The 17010-nt window shown below is 40.2% G+C and overlaps 1 protein-coding gene across 4 annotated transcripts in view; it reads right to left on the reverse strand.

Moving 5' to 3' along the window:
* Positions 1–17010, reverse strand: part of LOC110505197 (ecto-NOX disulfide-thiol exchanger 2) — a 310546-nt gene that overhangs the window by 167390 nt on the left and 126146 nt on the right. For all 4 annotated transcript variants that reach the window (XR_002470708.2, XR_005041206.1, XM_021584251.2 and 1 more), the window contains exon 3: positions 12269–12400. Coding sequence is in view for 2 of the 4 variants with exons in the window: in XM_021584251.2 (XP_021439926.1) it covers positions 12269–12400 (132 nt within the window). In the remaining 2 variants the exon portion in view is untranslated. The remainder of the gene's footprint in view (positions 1–12268; positions 12401–17010) is intronic.

The raw sequence follows: 17010 nt of genomic DNA on the forward strand, positions 1-17010 counted from the left end.
TACAGTAGAGGTATGGTAAGGGTTATAACTACAGTAGAGGCATGGCTAGGATTATAATTACAGTGGAGGTACGGTTAGGACTATAACTACAGTAGAGGAATGGTTAGGGTTATAACTACAGTAGAGGAATGGTTAGGGTTATAACAACAGTAGAGGTAGGGTTAGGGTTATAACTACAGTAGAGGTATGGTTAGGGTTATAACTACAGTAGAGGTATGGTTAGGGTTATAACTACAGTAGAGGTATGGTTAGGGTTATAACTACAGTAGAGGTATGGTTAGGATTATAACTACAGTAGAGGAAAGGTTATGGTTATAACTACAGTAGAGGTAGGGTCAGGGTTATGACTACAGTAGAGGAATGGTTAGGGTTAGAACTAGAGTAGAGGTATGGTTAGGGTTATAACTACAGTAGAGGTATGGTTAGGGTTATAACTACAGTAGAGGAAAGGTTATGTTTATAACTACAGTAGAGGTATGGTTAGGGTTATGACTACAGTAGAGGAATGGTTAGGGTTATAATACAGTAGAGGTAGGGTTATGTTTATAACTACAGTAGAGGTATGGTTATAACTACAGTAGAGGAATGGTTAGGGTTATAACTAGAGTAGAGGAATGGTTAGAGTTATAACTACAGTAGAGGTATGGTTAGGAATATAACTAAAGTATAGGTATGGTTAGGGTTATAACTACAGTAGAGGAGGTATGGCTAGGATTATAACGACAGTAGAGGTATGGTTAGGGTTATAACTACAGAAGAGGTAGGGTTATAACTACTGTAGATGAGGTATGGTTAGGATTATAACTACAGTAGAGGTATGGTTAGGGTTATAACTACAGTAGAGGTATGGTTAGGGTTATAACTACAGTAGAGGTAGGGTTTTTTTATTTTATTTTTTATTTTACCTTTATTTAACCAGGTAGGCAAGTTGAGAACAAGTTCTCATTTACAATTGCGACCTGGCCAAGATAAAGCAAAGCAGTTCGACAGATACAACAACACAGAGTTACACATGGAGTAAAACAAACATACAGTCAATAATAAAGTATAAACAAGTCTATATACAATGTGAGCAAATGAGGTGAGAAGGGAGGTAAAGGCAAAAAAGGCCTTGGTGGCAAGGTAAATACAATATAGCAAGTAAAACACTGGAATGGTAGTTTTGCAATGGAAGAATGTGCAAAGTAGAAATAAAAATAATGGGGTGCAAAGGAGCAAAATAAATAAATAAATTAAATACAGTTGGGAAAGAGGTAGTTGATAGGGCTAAATTATAGGTGGGCTATGTACAGGTGCAGTAATCTGTGAGCTGCTCTGACAGTTGGTGCTTAAAGCTAGTGAGGGAGATAAGTGTTTCCAGTTTCAGAGATTTTTGTAGTTCGTTCCAGTCATTGGCAGCAGAGAACTGGAAAGAGAGGCGGCCAAAGAAAGAATTGGTTTTGGGGGTGACTAGAGAGATATACCTGCTGGAGCGTGTGCTACAGGTGGGAGATGCTATGGTGACCAGCGAGCTGAGATAAGGGGGGACTTTACCTAGCAGGGTCTTGTAGATGACATGGAGCCAGTGGGTTTGGCGACGAGTATGAAGCGAGGGCCAGCCAACGAGAGCGTACAGGTCGCAATGGTGGGTAGTATATGGGGCTTTGGTGACAAAACGGATTGCACTGTGATAGACTGCATCCAATTTGTTGAGTAGGGTATTGGAGGCTATTTTGTAAATTACATCGCCAAAGTCGAGGATTGGTAGGATGGTCAGTTTTACAAGGGTATGTTTGGCAGCATGAGTGAAGGATGCTTTGTTGCGAAATAGGAAGCCAATTCTAGATTTAACTTTGGATTGGAGATGTTTGATATGGGTCTGGAAGGAGAGTTTACAGTCTAACCAGATACCTAGGTATTTGTAGTTGTCTACGTATTCTAAGTCAGAGCCATCCAGAGTATTGATGTTGGACAGGCGGGTAGGTGCAGGTAGCGATCGGTTGAAGAGCATGCATTTAGTTTTACTTGTATTTAAGAGCAATTGGAGGCCACGGAAGGAGAGTTGTATGGCATTGAAGCTTGCCTGGAGGGTTGTTAACACAGTGTCCAAAGAAGGGCCAGAAGTATACAGAATGGTGTTGTCTGCGTAGAGGTGGATCAGAGACTCACCAGCAGCAAGAGCGACCCCATTGATGTATACAGAGAAGAGAGTTGGTCCAAGAATTGAACCCTGTGGCACCCCCATAGAGACTGCCAGAGGTCCGGACAACAGACCCTCCGATTTGACACACTGAACTCTATCAGAGAAGTAGTTGGTGAACCAGGCGAGGCAATCATTTGAGAAACCAAGGCTGTTGAGTCTGCCGATGAGGATGTGGTGATTGACAGAGTCGAAAGCCTTGGCCAGATCAATGAATACGGCTGCACAGTAATGTTTCTTATCGATGGCGGTTAAGATATCGTTTAGGACCTTGAGCGTGGCTGAGGTGCACCCATGACCAGCTCTGAAACCAGATTGCATAGCAGAGAAGGTATGGTGAGATTCAAAATGGTCGGTAATCTGTTTGTTGACTTGGCTTTCGAAGACCTTAGAAAGGCATGGTAGAATAGATATAGGTCTGTAGCAGTTTGGGTCAAGAGTGTCCCCCCCTTTGAAGAGGGGGATGACCGCAGCTGCTTTCCAATCTTTGGGAATCTCAGACGACACGAAAGAGAGGTTGAACAGGCTAGTAATAGGGGTGGCAACAATTTCGGCAGATAATTTTAGAAAGAAAGGGTCCAGATTGTCTAGCCCGGCTGATTTGTAGGGGTCCAGATTTTGCAGCTCTTTCAGAACATCAGCTGAATGGATTTGGGAGAAGGAGAAATGGGGAAGGCTTGGGCGAGTTGCTGTTGGGGGTGCAGTGCTGTTGACAGGGGTAGGAGTAGCCAGGTGGAAAGCATGGCCAGCAGTAGAAAAATGCTTATTGAAATTTTCAATTATGGTGGATTTATCAGTGGTGACAGTGTTTCCTATCTTCAGTGCAGTGGGCAGCTGGGAGGAGGTGTTCTTATTCTCCATGGACTTTACAGTGTCCCAGAACTTTTTTGAGTTAGTGTTGCAAGAAGCAAATTTCTGCTTGAAAAAGCTAGCCTTGGCTTTTCTAACTGCCTGTGTATAATGGTTTCTAGCTTCCCTGAACAGCTGCATATCACGGGGGCTGTTCGATGCTAATGCAGAACGCCATAGGATGTTTTTGTGTTGGTTAAGGGCAGTCAGGTCTGGGGAGAACCAAGGGCTACATCTGTTCCTGGTTCTAAATTTCTTGAATGGGGCATGTTTATTTAAGATGGTTAGGAAGGCATTTAAAAAAAAAAAAAAAAATATCCAGGCATCCTCTACTGACGGGATGAGGTCAATATCCTTCCAGGATACCCCGGCCAGGTCGATTAGAAAGGCCTGCTCGCTGAAGTGTTTCAGGGAGCGTTTTACAGTGATGAGAGGAGGTCGTTTGACCGCTGACCCATTACGGATGCAGGCAATGAGGCAGTGATCGCTGAGATCTTGGTTGAAGACAGCAGAGGTGTATTTAGAGGGGAAGTTGGTTAGGATGATATCTATGAGGGTGCCCATGTTTAAGGCTTTGGGGAGGTACCTGGTAGGTTCATTGATAATTTGTGTGAGATTGAGGGCATCAAGTTTAGATTGTAGGATGGCTGGGGTGTTAAGCATGTTCCAGTTTAGGTCGCCTAGCAGCACGAGCTCTGAAGATAGATGGGGGGCAATCAGTTCACATATGGTGTCCAGAGCACAGCTGGGGGCAGAGGGTGGTCTATAGCAGGCGGCAACGGTGAGAGACTTGTTTTTAGAGAGGTGGATTTTTAAAAGTAGAAGTTCAAATTGTTTGGGTACAGACCTGGATAGTAGGACAGAACTCTGCAGGCTATCTTTGCAGTAGATTGCAACACCGCCCCTTTTGGCAGTTCTATCTTGTCTGAAAATGTTGTAGTTTGGAATTAAAATGTCTGAATTTTTGGTGGTCTTCCTAAGCCAGGATTCAGACACAGCTAGAACATCCGGGTTGGCAGAGTGTGCTAAAGCAGTGAATAGAACAAACTTAGGGAGGAGGCTTCTAATGTTAACATGCATGAAACCAAGGCTATTACGGTTACAGAAGTCGTCAAAAGAGAGCGCCTGGGGAATAGGAGTGGAGCTAGGCACTGCAGGGCCTGGATTCACCTCTACATCGCCAGAGGAACATAGGAGGAGTAGAATAAGGGTGCGACTAAAAGCAATAAGAATTGGTCGTCTAGAACGTCTGGAACAGAGAGTAAAAGGAGGTTTCTGGGGGCGATAAAATAGCATCAAGGTATAATGTACAGACAAAGGTAAGGTAGGATGTGAATACAGAGGAGGTAAACCTAGATATTGAGTGATGAAGAGAGAGATATTGTCTCTAGAAACATCATTGAAACCAGGAGATGTCATTGCATGTGTGGGTGGTGGAACTAATAGGTTGGATAAGGTATAGTGAGCAGGACTAGAGGCTCTACAGTGAAATAAGCCAATAAACACTAACCAGAACAGCAATGGACAAGACATATTGACATTAAGGAGAGGCATGCTTAGTCAAGTGATCAAAAGGGTCCAGTGAGTGGAGAGGTTGGTTGAGGGTCACGGCGATTTAGACAGCTAGCCAAGCCAACCGGTAGCAAGCTAGCATAGGATGGAGTCTGTTGTTAGCCACCTCTTGCGTTCGGTCAGTAGATTAGTGGGGTTCCGTGAGGTAGAGGGGATTAATCCAAATCACACAACAACAACAAAAATAAGAACAATAGATATAGTTATAGAGGCCCGAGAAGAAAACATGATAATAATAAAAATAAATAAATTGTCCGATTGTCTATTCAGATAGCAGCCGGTAAGACAGCTAACGGTTAGCGGGCCGCAGATGGGCGTTCAGGTAACGTCGCGACAGAGGAGCCAGCCGGATCTCCTTCAGGTAGATAACGTCGGCAGTCCAGTTGTGAAGGCCCGGTGGGGCTCCGCGTAGGCAGTGAAACGGGTCCGGATAGGTGACTGCAGCCCAGGAGTGAATGATGGAACTCAGGAGTGATTGACGGAGCTGGCTAGCACCGGAACAATCGATGTTTGCTCCGGAATCGACGAAAGCCGACTGTCACACGGATAGCAGCTAGCTAGCTGTGAGATCCGGGTATGAATGTCCAGAGAGCAGTTGAAATCCAGGGACATGGAGAGAAAAATTGGTCCGGTATGTTCCGTTCCGAGCCGCGCTGCGCCGTACAAAACTGGCGATAGATTTTCGAGTTAAAGGATAGCTGATGACCACAAACCGTGGTTAGCTGAATACTAACGATTTGCCAGTAAAGAAGCTAACTAGCTTCTGATTGGCTTCTGGATTAGCTTCTGGGCTAGCTCCTGGCTAGCTTCTGGCTAGTTTCTGGCTAGCTTCTTGGAGTTTCTGGCTAGCTTCTTGGAGGATTACAGATCTGAGGTAAATAATAATTTTTTATAAATATAAATTGGTGAGGCTGGTTGCAGGAGAGTGTTTAGAAGATGAGTTGATGGAAAATAAAAATAAAATGTATGTGAAAAAAGTTGTAAATATATATATATATATACAGGACACGACAAGACAAGGACAAAAGACGTCTGAACTGCTATGCGATCTTGGAGAAGAAAAAAAGAAGGGTTGACTACAGTAGAGGTATGGTTAGGTTTATAACTATAGTAGAGGTATGGTTAGGGTTATAACGACAGTAGAGGTATGGTTAGGGTTATAACTACAGTAGAGGTATGGTTAGGGTTATAACTACAGTAGAGGTACGGTTAGGGTTACAACTAGAGTAGAGGTATTGTTAGGGTTACAACTACAGTAGAGATATGGTTAGGGTTACAACTACAGTAGAGGTATGGTTAGGATTAGGATTATAAATACAGTAGAAGTATGGTTAGGATTATAACTACAGTAGAGGTATGGTTATGGTTAGGATTATAACTACAGTAGAGGTATGGTTAGGATCAGGATTATAACTACAGTAGAGGTATGGTTAGGATTAGGGAAATAACTGCAGTAGAGGTATGGTTATGGTTAGGATTATAACTACATTAGTGGTATGGTTAGGGTAAAAACTACAGTAGAGGTATGGTTATGATTAGGGTAAAAACTACAGTAGAGTTATGGTTATGATTAAGGTAAAAACTACAGTAGAGGTATGGTTATGATTAGGGTAAAAACTACAGTAGAGTTATGGTTATGGTTAGGATTATAACTACAGTAGAGGTATGGTTACGGTTAGGATTATAACTACAGTAGAGGTATGGTTAGGATTATAACTACAGTAGAGGTATGGTTAGGATTATAACTACAGTAGAGGTATGGTTAGGACTATAACTACAGTAGAGGTATGGTTATGATTAGGGTGTTAGCTACGGTAGAGTTATGGTTATAACTAGAGTGGATATATGGTTAGGGTTATAACTACAGTAGAGGTATGGCTAGGATTATAACTACAGTGGAGGTATGGTTAGGATTATAACTACAGTGGAGTTATGGTTAGGATTATAACTACAGTAGAGGAATGGTTAGGGTTATAACTACAGTAGAGGAATGGTTAGGGTTATAACGACAGTAGAGGTAGGGTTAGGGTTATAACTACAGTAGAGGTATGGTTAGGGTTATGACTACAGTAGAGGTATGGTTAGGGTTATAACTACAGTAGAGGTATGGTTAGGGTTATAACTACAGTAGAGGAAAGGTTATGTTTATAACTACAGTAGAGGTATGGTTAGGGTTATGACTACAGTAGAGGAATGGTTAGGGTTATAATACAGTAGAGGTAGGGTTATGTTTATAACTACAGTAGAGGTATGGTTATGACTACAGTAGAGGTATGGTTAGGATTATAACTACAGTAGAGGTATGGTTAGGGTTATAACTACAGTAGAGGTATGGTTAGGGTTATAACTACAGTAAAGGAATGGTTAGGGTTATAATATAGTAGAGGTATGGTTATAACTACGGTAGAGGTATGGTTAGGGTTATAATACAGTAGAGGTAGGGTTATAACTATGGTAGAGGTATGGTTAGGGTTATAACTACAGTAGAGGTATGGTTAGGATTATAACTACAGTAGAGGTATGGTTAGGTTTATAACTACAGTAGAGGAGGTATGGTTAGGATTATAACTACAGTAGAGGAGGTATGGTTAGGATTATAACTACATTAGAGTTATGGTTAGGGTTATAACTACAGTAGAGGTATGGTTAGGGTTATAACTACAGTAGAGGTAGGGTTATAACTACTGTAGATGAGGTATGGTTAGGATTATAACTACAGTAGAGGTATGGTTAGGGTTATAACTACAGTAGAGGTATGGTTAGGGTTATAACTACAGTAGAGGTAGTGTTGACTACAGTAGAGGTATGGTTAGGTTTATAACTATAGTAGAGGTATGGTTAGGGTTATAACGACAGTAGAGGTATGGTTAGGGTTATAACTACAGTAGAGGTATGGTTAGGGTTATAACTACACTAGAGGTACGGTTAGGGTTACAACTAGAGTAGAGGTATTGTTAGGGTTACAACTACAGTAGATATATGGTTAGGGTTACAACTACAGTAGAGGTATGGTTATGGTTAGGATTATAACTACAGTAGAGGTATGGTTAGGATTAGGGAAATAACTACAGTAGAGGTATGGTTATAGTTAGGATTATAACTACATTAGTGGTATCGTTAGGGTAAAAACTATAGTAGAGGTATGGTTATGATTAGGGTAAAAACTACAGTAGAGTTATGGTTATGATTATAACTACAGTAGAGGCATGGTTAGGATTATAACTACAGTAGAGGAATGGTTAGGGTTATAACTACAGTAGAGGAATGGTTAGGGTTATAACGACAGTAGAGGTAGGGTTAGGGTTATAACTACAGTAGAGGTATGGTTAGGATTATAACTACAGTAGAGGTATGGTTAGGGTTATAACTACAGTAGAGGTATGGTTAGGATTATAACTACAGTAGAGGTATGGTTAGGATTATAACTACAGTAGAGGAATGGTTAGGGTTATAACTAGAGTAGAGGAATGGTTAGGGTTATAACTACAGTAGAGTTATGGTTAGGATTATAACTACAGTAGAGGTATGGTTAGGGTTATAACTACAGTAGAGGAATGGTTAGGGTTATAACTAGAGTAGAGGAATGGTTAGGGTTATAACTACAGTAGAGTTATGGTTAGGATTATAACTACAGTAGAGGTATGGTTAGGGTTATAACTACAGTAGAGGTATGGTTAGGATTATAACTACAGTAGAGGTATGGTTAGGATTATAACTACAGTAGAGGTATGGTTAGTGTTATAACTACAGTAGAGGTATGGTTAGGGTTATAACTACAGTAGAGGTATGGTTAGGGTTATAACTACAGTAGAGGTACGGTTAGGGTTACAACTAGAGTAGAGGTATTGTTAGGGTTACAACTACAGTAGAGATATGGTTAGGGTTACAACTACAGTAGAGGTATGGTTAGCATTAGGATTATAAATACAGTAGAAGTATGGTTAGGATTATAACTACAGTAGAGGTATGGTTATGGTTAGGATTATAACTACAGTAGAGGTATGGTTAGCATCAGGATTATAACTACAGTAGAGGTATGGTTAGGATTAGGGAAAAAACTACAGTAGAGGTATGGTTATGGTTAGGATTATAACTACATTAGTGGTATGGTTAGGGTAAAAACTACAGTAGAGGTATGGTTATGATTAGGGTAAAAACTACAGTAGAGTTATGGTTATGATTAGGGTAAAAACTACAGTAGAGGTATGGTTATGATTAGGGTAAAAACTACAGTAGAGGTATGGTTATGATTAGGGTAAAAACTACAGTAGAGTTATGGTTATGGTTAGGATTATAACTACAGTAGAGGTATGGTTACGGTTAGGATTATAACTACAGTAGAGGTATGGTTAGGATTATAACTACAGTAGAGGTATGGTTAGGATTATAACTACAGTAGAGGTATGGTTAGGACTATAACTACAGTAGAGGTATGGTTATGATTAGGGTGTTAGCTACGATAGAGTTATGGTTATAACTAGAGTGGATGTATGGTTAGGGTTATAACTACAGTAGAGGTATGGTTAGGGTTATAACTACAGTAGAGTTAGTGTTGACTACAGTAGAGGTATGGTTAGGTTTATAACTATAGTAGAGGTATGGTTAGGGTTATAACGACAGTAGAGGTATGGTTAGGGTTATAACTACAGTAGAGGTATGGTTAGGGTTATAACTACAGTAGAGGTACGGTTAGGGTTACAACTAGAGTAGAGGTATTGTTAGGGTTACAACTACAGTAGAGATATGGTTAGGGTTACAACTACAGTAGAGGTATGGTTATGGTTAGGATTATAACTACAGTAGAGGTATGGTTAGGATTAGGGAAATAACTACAGTAGAGGTATGGTTATAGTTAGGATTATAACTACATTAGTGGTATGGTTAGGGTAAAAACTATAGTAGAGGTATGGTTATGATTAGGGTAAAAACTACAGTAGAGTTATGGTTATGATTATAACTACAGTAGAGGCATGGTTAGGATTATAACTACAGTAGAGGAATGGTTAGGGTTATAACTACAGTAGAGGAATGGTTAGGGTTATAACGACAGTAGAGGTAGGGTTAGGGTTATAACTACAGTAGAGGTATGGTTAGGATTATAACTACAGTAGAGGTATGGTTAGGGTTATAACTACAGTAGAGGTATGGTTAGGATTAGGGTAAAAACTACAGTAGAGGTATGGTTATGATTAGGGTAAAAACTACAGTAGAGTTATGGTTATGGTTAGGATTATAACTACAGTAGAGGTATGGTTACGGTTAGGATTATAACTACAGTAGAGGTATGGTTAGGATTATAACTACAGTAGAGGTATGGTTAGGATTATAACTACAGTAGAGGTATGGTTAGGACTATAACTACAGTAGAGGTATGGTTATGATTAGGGTGTTAGCTACGGTAGAGTTATGGTTATAACTAGAGTGGATGTATGGTTAGGGTTATAACTACAGTAGAGGTATGGTTAGGGTTATAACTACAGTAGAGTTAGTGTTGACTACAGTAGAGGTATGGTTAGGTTTATAACTATAGTAGAGGTATGGTTAGGGTTATAACGACAGTAGAGGTATGGTTAGGGTTATAACTACAGTAGAGGTATGGTTAGGGTTATAACTACAGTAGAGGTACGGTTAGGGTTACAACTAGAGTAGAGGTATTGTTAGGGTTACAACTACAGTAGAGATATGGTTAGGGTTACAACTACAGTAGAGGTATGGTTATGGTTAGGATTATAACTACAGTAGAGGTATGGTTAGGATTAGGGAAATAACTACAGTAGAGGTATGGTTATAGTTAGGATTATAACTACATTAGTGGTATGGTTAGGGTAAAAACTATAGTAGAGGTATGGTTATGATTAGGGTAAAAACTACAGTAGAGTTATGGTTATGATTATAACTACAGTAGAGGCATGGTTAGGATTATAACTACAGTAGAGGAATGGTTAGGGTTATAACTACAGTAGAGGAATGGTTAGGGTTATAACGACAGTAGAGGTAGGGTTAGGGTTATAACTACAGTAGAGGTATGGTTAGGATTATAACTACAGTAGAGGTATGGTTAGGGTTATAACTACAGTAGAGGTATGGTTAGGATTATAACTACAGTAGAGGTATGGTTAGGATTATAACTACAGTAGAGGAATGGTTAGGGTTATAACTAGAGTAGAGGAATGGTTAGGGTTATAACTACAGTAGAGTTATGGTTAGGATTATAACTACAGTAGAGGTATGGTTAGGGTTATAACTACAGTAGAGGAATGGTTAGGGTTATAACTAGAGTAGAGGAATGGTTAGGGTTATAACTACAGTAGCGTTATGGTTAGGATTATAACTACAGTAGAGGTATGGTTAGGGTTATAACTACAGTAGAGGTATGGTTAGGATTATAACTACAGTAGAGGTATGGTTAGGATTATAACTACAGTAGAGGTATGGTTAGTGTTATAACTACAGTAGAGGTATGGTTAGGGTTATAACTACAGTAGAGGTATGGTTAGGGTTATAACTACAGTAGAGGTACGGTTAGGGTTACAACTAGAGTAGAGGTATTGTTAGGGTTACAACTACAGTAGAGATATGGTTAGGGTTACAACTACAGTAGAGGTATGGTTAGGATTAGGATTATAAATACAGTAGAAGTATGGTTAGGATTATAACTACAGTAGAGGTATGGTTATGGTTAGGATTATAACTACAGTAGAGGTATGGTTAGCATCAGGATTATAACTACAGTAGAGGTATGGTTAGGATTAGGGAAAAAACTACAGTAGAGGTATGGTTATGGTTAGGATTATAACTACATTAGTGGTATGGTTAGGGTAAAAACTACAGTAGAGGTATGGTTATGATTAGGGTAAAAACTACAGTAGAGTTATGGTTATGATTAGGGTAAAAACTACAGTAGAGGTATGGTTATGATTAGGGTAAAAACTACAGTAGAGGTATGGTTATGATTAGGGTAAAAACTACAGTAGAGTTATGGTTATGGTTAGGATTATAACTACAGTAGAGGTATGGTTACGGTTAGGATTATAACTACAGTAGAGGTATGGTTAGGATTATAACTACAGTAGAGGTATGGTTAGGATTATAACTACAGTAGAGGTATGGTTAGGACTATAACTACAGTAGAGGTATGGTTATGATTAGGGTGTTAGCTACGGTAGAGTTATGGTTATAACTACAGTAGAGGATAGGTTATGTTTATAACTACAGTAGAGGTACTGTTAGGGTTATGACTACAGTAGAGGAATGGTTAGGGTTATAATACAGTAGAGGTAGGGTTATGTTTATAACTACAGCAGAGGTATGGTTATGACTACAGTAGTGGTATGGTTAGGGTTATAACTACAGTAGAGGAATGGTTAGGGTTATAACTAGAGTAGAGGAATGGTTAGGGTTATAACTACAGTAGAGGTATGGTTAGGGTTATAACTACAGTAGAGGTATGGTTAGGATTATAACTACAGTAGAGGTATGGTTAGGATTATAACTACAGTAGAGGTATGGTTAGTGTTATAACTACAGTAGAGGTATGGTTAGTGTTATAACTACAGTAGAGGTATGGTTAGTGTTATAACTACAGTAGAGGTATGGTTAGGATTATAACTACAATAGACGTATGGTTAGGATTATAACTGGATTATGGTTTTAATACAGTAGCTGTACCTGACATAAGGGGTTGTCCTGTCATGCCCATGGGAGCCATGCCCAGGTTATTCATAGCTGTGGCCCAGGCGTTGGGGTTTGACATAGGCATTGTCATTGGGCTGGAGTCCATGGACATGTTATGAATCCCTTCTGTAAAAGAGAGCGAGAGTCAGTCAGAATATGGTACAATCAGATATGGTCTCAAATCATTTTGTCTGCTTTGTTCGATTTCCTCACATTTCCTATTTAATATCTTCCATAAACCTGTGAGGCGTTACAAAGGAAATGAAATAGAGTCTTTACTCATGTCTGGCAATAGCAGAGAGGTATACTTCGTCTTTGTGCTCTCAGAGTGGCGAGAGACAGTGTCAGTACAGTGACACGCCCTTTAAATGTAATTCAGAGGTTCAATCCCCTCCTAGCTGAATCCCCCGGTCTCTGACCTCTATTAAGAGAGCCTCCTGATGATGCTGCTTCTCCTCCCTGACCGACACCACACACTCTCAGAAGGAACAAGAGGACTAACACACACACACACACACACACAGTTAAACTAGAATCTACCCAATAAAATGCCAGTGAGAGAGAAAAGCTGGTTTATGTTTAACTGTCACAGTAAATAATAATACTTCTCCAGCAAACACAAAACATTACGGTGATAATAAAAACTGAAATCCAGACACTGAAGGGAATTTATAAGGCATTAGAGCTTCTGAAACTAAAACATCTCTGGCCAAATGCTACCAACACACATCTATTCATACAGCCCACGGCGGTCTGGTTTTCTGCCAAGTGTAACGTCTTACACAGTAAATCCAACACATACAGATCCCTAGAGTAAAAGGCTCAGAGTAAACAAGGACACATCACGAAATTCAAAGACCAACGTTTTCTGACAAACCAAACAATTTCACAACCCTAAATGGGCTTTCTTTCTCTACTTTATTTGACCTCCTCTGACAGACAGGGAAAAGTGTGACGGCTGGCAGTCGGACTAAACTGCTCTCATGGTGCCAAAATAAACAGTGGGTGCTAATGAGGAGGAGGGCTGAAGACAACACTTGATACTTCAAAAAGTAAAAGATACCTCTGTCTGGTATAATACAGGACTAATGCTGATACCTCTGTCTGGTATAATAAAGGACTAATGATGAAACCTCGTCTGGTATAATAAAGGACTAATGATGAAACCTCGTCTGGTATAATAAAGGACTAATGATGATACCTCTGTCTGGTATAACACAGGACTAATGATGAAACCTCTGTCTGGTATAATACAGGGCTAATGCTGTTACCCCTGTCTGGTATAATACAAGACTAATGCTGATACCTCTGTCTGGTATAATACAGGACTAATGCTGATACCTCTGTCTGGTATAATGCAGGACTAATGATGATACCTCTGTCTGGTATAATAAAGGACTAATGATGATACCTCTGTCTGGTATAATACCGGACTAATGATGATACCTCTGTCTGGTATAATACAGGACTAATGCTGATACATCTGTCACAACTTCCGCCGAAGCCGGTCCTTCTCCTTGTTCGGGCGGCGTTCGGTGGTCGACGTCACCGGCTTACTACCTCTGTCTAATATGATAAAGGACTAATTCTGCTTTCTCTGTCTCCTGCACCTCAGATACTCTCATTATACTCCCATCCTTGGGTTGCCGTGGCAAAGGCTGTTAAAACTGTTGTATAACGGAGGAGAGAGAGGTGTTGTATTTTACTGCAGTTTTTACACCAGTCATCATGTTGTCACTGACCAAATAGTCAAGGCATAGTTGAGGCTCAGAGGCTTGTTAACCGTTGATACCCTCCTTAGAGGGTCCACTGCAACAACAACTAAAGGAGCTCTAATTGCAGAAGGGGGAGTTGGAGCTGTTTTACAGCAGGTCAAACAGGAGTCATGTAAACAGCCTCACTCATCAGTCATAACAAAACTGACTAGTCTCACTGACAAGTCAAAACAAAAAGGGCATAAATGCAATGAGATGGTTTAAATCAGTGACAACCGTATAAGTCTCAGTTTCCGATAGGATCCAGATACCTCCACAGGATTTAGCTCATCACTCAACAACTAACTGTGTTGTCATAGGAGATCTTAGAACTGATCTTATCATGAGGTTTATAGTAATCTAAGAGTTGAAGGCTTTGAGAGATTGGTAGAGTGCTGGTCGAGGTCAAGGTTAGTGCTGCTGGCCTCACGCCCTGAAATGGTAAGACGCTGTAGACGAATTGTCCAAAGTATCATGGTTCCACCGGTCACCAGAGACAATCTTAGAGACAATTAGGACACTCAGGTGTTATCTATTTGCCATTATGATTTCCCCTTTTAAAAGAGGTGTGTTTCTGTCTCTGTTTTGCAGGAGCTTGATTTTAGGTTGCCATGTGTGTCTGTCCCCCGAGTAAGTTTTCTAATCATACAGTGGTTCCTCCATTAAAAGTTGCAGCGTACTGCGGCGCAGCTTGCATGGTGCCGTAGAATTCTATGGCACGTTATTTAAGTGCCAACCACTGGTACCATTAATGCTAGTTAGTGCTAGTTTGACCACCAGAGGGCATCTTCGAGGAGCATTTGATAGGTAAAGCGGGAGACCGGGTTTCACTTCCTCGATTGGGATGAAGGAGTAGGCTGTCCTTGTAAATAAGAATTTGTTCTTAACTGACTTGCCTAGTTAAATAAAGTTTACACTAAGAGCATAACATTTCTCCAAATGGAGATTTGGATTCAGTGAAAATAAAAATTCAAAATTCAAAAGGCACTCGCACATCTGAGCAATCTTTTTGCAGGTGTATGGTAACAATTGGACAAGATGAGGGGGAAAAGGAAACCACATACTGATTTTGATAGTATCATTGATCTTTAATAAGCTTACGTATCGGCCTCACGGCCTTCATCAGAGCTTTTGTGAGTTGGAAAAAAATGATCCACCTTATTTAGATCTAGCCCCACCGACATCCGTTCCACGCATCGAATGGGGTTGGAGGCGAAGGAAAAACAAATAAGTGCTGCCAAATATAACAACATGCATATCATAATCATTCATCTAAAGACGTATTAAACACGTATGTAAAACCACAATGAGGACATCGACCTACCGAGCAAGTTTTCATAAATCATTGGGTACAACGTAAGAAAAACGTCAGAGTAATCTGAAAGAGGGGCATAATTCATGTTCAAAATCACAACATAACATACATTGGCATGTTATCGGGAGTACAGTACTGGGCTATTTAGCTAATGAACACAGCGTCCTGCGGGCACGCGGGAGACCGGGGTTCCTGACGGGGAGGAAGGAGTAGGCTGTCCTTGTAAATAAGACTTTGTTCTTAACTGACTTGCCTAGTTAAATAAAGGTTACACTAGGAGCATAACATTTCTACACTCAAATTTGTGACTCAATAATTACATATAGAGGATTGGAGGATTTTTCTGTCATTCAGTGATATTTATTCCCATAGTAATTCATTATGGATCCATGACTAAATAAACATCTGCATTTTGAAAATAGTATTTTTACCATTATTTTATTAATAAAAGCATAAAGATGCCTTTATTAGTGTCAATAATAATAATAATCACTTGGTTTTAAAAATAACAATATTTTGGAGATGATTTCATTTTCAAATAATATAAAATGAGCGAGAAAAATGGCACTCTTGAACATGGGGTGAACATGGGGTAAACCAGCATCTGTAGCAACACAGCACAACACTGCTTTGCAGTGTCTTAGACTTTGCACCACTCAGTCGCTGTACAACGAGACCGGTCAGATGTGGTTTACAGCACTACAGTAAGAGCAAAATAATCCTAATAAAATAATAAAAACAAAATAATAAAAATAATAAACCTTAGTGTAACAAAAGTTTTAGTAAGCAATACTGAAGTCGTGCATAATTATCCGTGTCTATTTAGGTTTATGTTGCCCATTCATTGTCAGAGACACAGTAGGACCCAAAAGCATAATCAGTGCTCTAACTCGCCCTTGCGCTGGTCTAGAGCAGTGAAGTGGTGGCGCAGGGTATCGTGCTAAACCACAAATTACCTGTAAGTCCCACGGTGTACACTCGCAACTTTAAAGGAGGAACCACTGTAGTGTTTGTTGCTTTGTTCCAGTGTTACTGTGATTCTTCTGTTCCCTTGTTTCTCAGTAAAGTATTTACTTTATCCTAAATCATTGATTCCTCGTCTAGTCCATTCTCTGCACCTGAGTTCAACCTCACCACGTCACACACGGAGTCTCTCTGTCCTCCAGTCTGCTCTTTGCTAGCTCCCTCCCTCTCTCCATTCACCCATCACTCCCTTCCCTCCCTAGGCACTGACCTCTGGGATTTAGGGATTTAACAGAGTGACCTTGAGGACAGAGGTCTGGCATGGTTCCCTCTGCTCTCTTTCACTTGAGAGCCGAGGGCGTGTGTCTGAATAGCAAGCAGCAGTGGAAAGATCAACACTAGCGCACACGCTTGCTGGCCCAACCAGAAGAAACGTCAGCCATTGAAAATACACATCTGTCATCAAGAGAAGCATTGAATACAAATATGTCTAAGACTGAACCTGTTCTACCATTTAACAAAAAAAATGCACTGCCTAAAGTTTGGCAGGGATCGATTCAATGTGTAACCTCTATTTCAACATTTAACTGGTCAAAGAGGTAGATGAAAATCAATGTGGATTAGGTTGGGTTACTATGCTTAGTCTGGAGCTATAGTGTAGGCTATGCTATGAAAACCTTGCTGTAATCTGATTAGTGAGGAGT

This window comes from Oncorhynchus mykiss, chromosome 31, assembly GCF_013265735.2.
Source record: "Oncorhynchus mykiss isolate Arlee chromosome 31, USDA_OmykA_1.1, whole genome shotgun sequence".
Lineage (NCBI taxonomy): Eukaryota > Metazoa > Chordata > Actinopteri > Salmoniformes > Salmonidae > Oncorhynchus > Oncorhynchus mykiss.